Source organism: Aplysia californica, unplaced genomic scaffold (genome assembly GCF_000002075.1).
Source record: "Aplysia californica isolate F4 #8 unplaced genomic scaffold, AplCal3.0 scaffold01267, whole genome shotgun sequence".
NCBI lineage: Eukaryota > Metazoa > Mollusca > Gastropoda > Aplysiida > Aplysiidae > Aplysia > Aplysia californica.
In genome coordinates, this window is record NW_004798537.1 from 134,585 (window position 1) to 140,526 (window position 5,942).

Here is a 5,942-nt window from a genome sequence, read left to right on the forward strand (position 1 = left end):
TTATTTAGGCCACCTGTGGCCCAAATAAGGTAAAGGAGGGGGGTTTAGCTTATTTAGGCCATGTGTGGCCTAAATAAGGTCACCCTTATTAGTAATAGACCGCCAGCGCGACGCCAGAGAATAGCTTCTGACCTATAGGCCGACGCGACACCAGAGAATAACCACTAATAAAAACATAAAGAGGCAAGAAATTTCACCATACAAACTGCCTACCTGTCTGGAGTTTGGTCTACCTGCAAGTTCCAGTTGTTGTTTTGTTGGCTTTTTTTTTTTTTATGTGTTAAATTCACTCGAGAACAGCAGGGGAAAAGCAAGATGGACATTTTTTTGTCTTAGCAAGAGATTTACTGCACTTGCAACGTAAACAGATCATATAGATGATGCCAAAGACTAAAAGGTGATACTAGTGAGTAACATACAAAGAAAAGAGGAGAGATAAAGATGATAGTATAGATATTTGACAGGAAAGAGGGAGCTTACCACACAAGAGAGCCCTCCAACCACTCATTCAACCACCTCAACTTTCAGACCAACTGAAAAGACAACAAGTAAACAAACAGTTGAACTGGTGGGACAACCATCAGTCCGCAGGCCCTAATCAGTCCCGGTGGGTGGTTGATGAGTGCTCTGCTGTGGTATGCTCCTTTCCTATCAAACATCTGTCGCCCTTATCTCTCCTCCAGTTCAGTTTAAGAGTTTTTCCGCACTTGAAAAGCAATAAGGTCATATAAGTGCCGAAGATTAGAGGTGTTATAAAAGTGAATAACAAACACAAAAAAGGAGGAGGAGAGATAAAGACGATAAACGTTTGATAGGAAAGAAGGAACAAACCACATCAGAGCAATCGCCAACGACCTCCTTCTTTTTTCCGACTGTTTGTTATACTCTTGTAACACCTATAGTCTTTGGCCCTCATATGACCTTATTGTGTTGCAAGCACCGTAAAACTTTCACAAAAAACCTAATTCAAATCAACCCAACAAACAAACAAACAAGTAAATTAAACAGCTAACCTGTCTAGAGGGTCGTCCTGCCTCTGGCTGTGCCCCGTCCACTTCGCTGATGTAACAAGACACCCCCCGGTCGGTCAAGGCAGGTAACAGAACCAGCTGCACAAACCGGCGCCATACTGGGTCCTGGGACATGGAAAAGACAGCAGATTCAGGATCAACTACTTTGTGTTTATGTTTGTTTGTTTCAGTAAAGAGAAGCACATCGACACAATAATTGTCATTTAGTGCTGGGAAAAGGTAAGACAGACAGACACTACAGAGGGAAAGTAAAGAAGCAGGACCTACCAGTGGCGCCCCCCAACTCCAACCACCTGCACTTTTTATTATAAAAGTTTTAGTTTTTATTTTGGTAAAAGAGTTTAACAGCCTTACAGCATTCAAATAAATCATGTATATACATACATACATATATATATTTAGTGTTTTAGTGTTATTAAAGACTAGAGAGTAACATACACGTACATACAAAGAAAAGAAAAAGAAGATATATATGTACGGATGATAGATATGTTTGGTAGGAAAGAAACCTATCGGGTGTTGTTTTTGGTTTTAAGATTGAGCAAAGGTATTTTTTTTAAATATAGATATTTTGTCCACAGGTTCGAAGTTTTAGAGGGAGAAAGAGAGAAGGTTTTGATACTTCTTTGGTATTTTTAAAAAGATTGAGCAAAGCTTTAAAAAAAAATTAAGAGATATTTTGTCCACAGGTTTACTTATAGTTTTGAGATTCTTTAATTAGCAGTTTCAATTAGTGTCTATTGTATAATAGGTCCCTTTAACACAGATTTAAGTTATGTATACAATCCAACCTGCTCTAACGGCCACCTGTATAGACTATCACCTGTACAAACAGCTACACTTTCCATTTCTTCTCTTGTATATCTTTTAATATTATAAATGACATTGTGTAAGACAGCCACCTGTCTATGACTGCAATTTTTCTCCTCAACAATGGGTGGCTGTCTTAGACAGTTTCAACTGTATTACATTACATTCTCAACCTTACACTTGAAAATTTAAAGCAAGCAGTACGATAACTGCAAAACATGCAAGGTGTGATCTTGAGGATACACATACTCTGAAAAAATAAATTATAATTTTCTGTCAGATGAAATTTTATTTGTTGACGCCTTTGACAACAGCACATCCTCTGAGATTGTTCAAAATCTAAGGGTAAAGTAATGTTTTGTTAGTGTGTAATTGTGCATCTGTCAACTAAATTTCGATCGTTTGGGAGGCATGCTACTTCAATTCTCCTGTTGGGGCCAACCCGGGCTGAAAGAGATACAGAATCCCTGCAGACAGACAGAGATACAGTTCGATAAAAATACATCATGTGTATGTACTTCCCACTCTGAAATCACATCATCTATTACAACAGCCAAGAGCCTCAACATTACAGCCCAGAGAAAGAGACACAAAAAAAAAGTACACACAAAGAGAGAGAAACACACACAAAGAGAGAGAAAGAGACAGACAGACAGAGAGACATAGAGAAAAGAGGGAGACGAGAAAGAGAGAGAGAGAATGGGGAGGGGAGATAGAGAGAGAAAGGGGGGGGGTGGAAAGAAGTAGAATTGGGACGAGCCCCTTGTGTGCTAAAACTAGCAATTAAATATAATACATGATGAACTGGTACAGTGCACCACAAAGGCCTGTTGAAAACCATACTATGTTGCCAAAATGCAAAATAACTATAATAAGTCCTGTTACATTGTATTACCATAGTTATCCAAGATGTCACTCACCTGGTCATCATATACAAGAAAGACGTCCTTGATGCCATGATGCTCCGGGTCATCGAAGTTGCAATAGTAGCGGGACTTGGAAATGTACAGGTAGAAGTAGAGCCGGTAGCGATAGAAATATACGATCCCATAGCTGATCCATACAATGAGCACCAGGCAGAAGAGAACTAAAGTAAAAAAAAAAAATTCCCAGCCATAGCAATACCTCCAAAGTGTCCAGTAGAACTTGTCTATATCATCTAAGTAAATTGATGATCCATTGATTTCATACCTGCATTGATATTTCCCATGTCCGGTGAAGACTGTGAATCTCCTTTTGTACCAAAAAAGAAACTGTAAAGAAGTGCAATCACACTGTATTGGATTCTCACTGAGGTCCACAAACAAGAGCGATGTTTCCAATATCTCATCAATGTCCCTCATGTTTTGGTACGAAAGAGATCGCAGATCATTCTTGCTAAGATCCAAAAGTGACAAATTTGCTAAGTGGTTTATCGAAGGTTCAAACAAATGTAAAGCATTGTCTTTCAGTATAGCTGTTTGGAGAAAAGAGTTGCTGGTAAACAAAGTGTGGCTCAGCGAGTGGATGTCATTGTTAGACAGATCAAGGTACTCAAGCTGGGTGAGGTTTGCAAAAGTGCGTCCACTCCAGTCCTGCTCCAAAGAAAATCCAACACCATTGTAAGCCATGTGAAGTATCTTCAACGCTGGCATATCATTGAAGAAGTAAGGACTGAGGGCAATACAATAATTGTTAGATAGATCTATCTCTTCTAAAACATGAAAGCCAGCAAAAGGCCCTTCCATACAGTAAAGGTAGTTGCTCGATAAATCCAATACCTTAAGAACATTGGTAAGAATTTTGAGAGGAGGCACTGCATAACCAAGTTTCAGTTCTTTTCCATACAACTCCCGTAACTTTCTCGGGAAGGGGATGTGTGGTGAAAACGTCTTCTCAAATTTGATATGGCTAGATGAGCATTCAGACTGGCTGCTGTTCTCTGAGAGGCACAAATCCGCTTGCGGCAATTCTCTGTACAGTCTTCGATGACGATATTGATAATTTGATGGGAAATTTGTCCTGTACGAGGGACAAAACTGTTTTTGAAGTAATACAATCTCTTCTACAGTGGCAGATTTCTGGTATTTTCCTTCACTTGTTTCGTCATGGTTAAGAATATCCGTGACCTCAAGTTGTTTAAACATTGTTCTGTTCCCACTGAGAATCTCTGAGATACTCTCTTCTTCTGATTGCTCACTGTCTGAAAACCGGGGTACTTCCTCCAAGCTGTATTTGTTCTGGGTATTAATGTTAAAAACCTCCAAATTTTTCATAAAAAATAGACTTTCAAGAAAATCAGCAACAATAATCTTATTTTTAGCCAAAGAAAAAGTCTTAATTGATTTTGGAAAAAGAACAGGAACTCGGGTGTCCACTTGTAAAATAACATTGTGATCAATTATTAGAGTTTCAATACTTGTGTTCCTCAGATGAATAAAGTAATCAGGCACCAGGGTGACAAAGCTTACTCTGTGAATATATGTAAGATCGAGAGTCTTAATTTGAGTTTTCCACAAACTTTGGGATGCTATCTTGAACTGATCAAATTGAAGGTTTCCTGTGCCTCTAAAGCTGAGATAAGAGAGCGAGGGCAGATAAGAGAAAGCCTCTGGGTGAACACTCACTATTTTGCACGCTGTGAAAGACACCTGCAGAGGTTCCTTCGACGTGATATTTGAGAAAAATAATTCTGGTATTCTGTCCAAATAGCAAATACACCCTTCATTTCCAAAGTCAAGAACCTGCAGTCTGGTTAACTTTTGAAATCCAACACCCATTATATATTGGCTCTTCAATCCATCAATTCTTAGGACCTCCAGTGAGACAAGTTTAGACAAGGCTTGATCTGGATAGTCACATTTAACATTCCGACATTCAATACTTCCTTGAAGTGCAACTGACGAATCAAAAGAAGTTCTGTCATTAAAAAATGTAGTCCGTGTAGAATGACTCCCCACTGTATCAAATTCACTTCTGGGTGGGAAATATAAATTTCTTTTTAGGTTCAAATTTATCAGGTTAGAGAGGTCCTCAAATACTTGCTCTGGGAAAATGTGATTGGACAGAGTCAGCGAATTGTTACTGAGGTCTAATGAAAGCAATGAAAAGAGTCCTTTAAAAGCATTTGGCTCCAGAGTAGATATGCTATTAAAAGACAGATCCAACACTTCCAATGTTGATATGGAAGCAAAAGAATCATTGCTTATTCGGGACAAGTTGTTATGATGAAGATGCAGTTCCTTCAGATTTCTGAGGCTATCCACAAATGATTCACCTCCACTAAACAAAGACCTGATAACATTATGAGAAATGTTAAGTACAGAAAGACTTGAAACCTTCTCGAAGTCACAGACCCTCAGTGACGACAAATTATTGTGGGATAGGTCAAGAAATGTCAGCGTTTCAGGCAAATCCTTTGGGATAGAAGTCCATCCTTTATTAGAACAGTCTGCAGTAACAAGAAATCCTATGGAATTGCTGAAGCAAGAACAATTGCCAAAACAAGGGATCTCTATTTGAGATATTCTTATCCCTTTGGGTGAAGCTGCAGATAGTGTCTTGACAGCCAGCAGAAAAAAAACTATGGAGGTTGAGAAGGCACTGTACAAGGTCCGAAGCATCTTGTCTCATCTCTCTCAGTCCTCCTGGAACACAAAAAAAAAGTTATTAGCAGAAAATCGTATATCTTGAATTCCAGGCTCAAAATGTCAAAGTATGCGATAGTCCAATCCCAGCATCAGTCTTTGTTGTTCTGACTCTGGAATATATGTGAGGCATTGTGGTCAAAATAATGAAATCAAAGAAATCGGCATTTTTTTGGCCGATGGGCAATTTTTTTCTAATTTTCTTTGTTGGCTCAACACCTTTTAGGTCAATTTAAAAACAGAATTTTGTGTGGATTTTACTGAAAAGCACTGATTAAAGGAACCAAAAAAAAGTACATTTTCAGTTTCCAAGGACACTCAGGCTATGGAAGTTAGCAAACGTTGGCGGCCATTTTCTCGCTAATTTTACCTCTGAAACCAGGCAACCCGTAAGTCCTTCAATCACGAATATTTCAACTTCTACGAAGATGGATATTTTTTCACTTAAAGGAAGGCAAATGATTAGGCTTTAAGA

At 38.8% G+C, this 5,942-nt stretch overlaps 1 protein-coding gene across 1 annotated transcript in view; it reads right to left on the reverse strand.

Annotated features, from left to right (window-relative positions):
* The window catches only part of LOC101851910 (toll-like receptor 4), an 8,758-nt gene extending 3,142 nt beyond the window's left edge, over window positions 1-5,616 (reverse strand). Inside the window, exons 1-2 of the mRNA XM_005112423.3 lie at window positions 2,762-5,616; window positions 1,014-1,136 (exon numbers count right to left, since the gene is read on the reverse strand). Coding sequence (XP_005112480.1) covers window positions 1,014-1,136; window positions 2,762-5,443 — 2,805 coding nt within the window. The 5' untranslated portion in view covers window positions 5,444-5,616. The remainder of the gene's footprint in view (window positions 1-1,013; window positions 1,137-2,761) is intronic.
* Window positions 5,617-5,942: the final 326 nt, after the last annotated feature.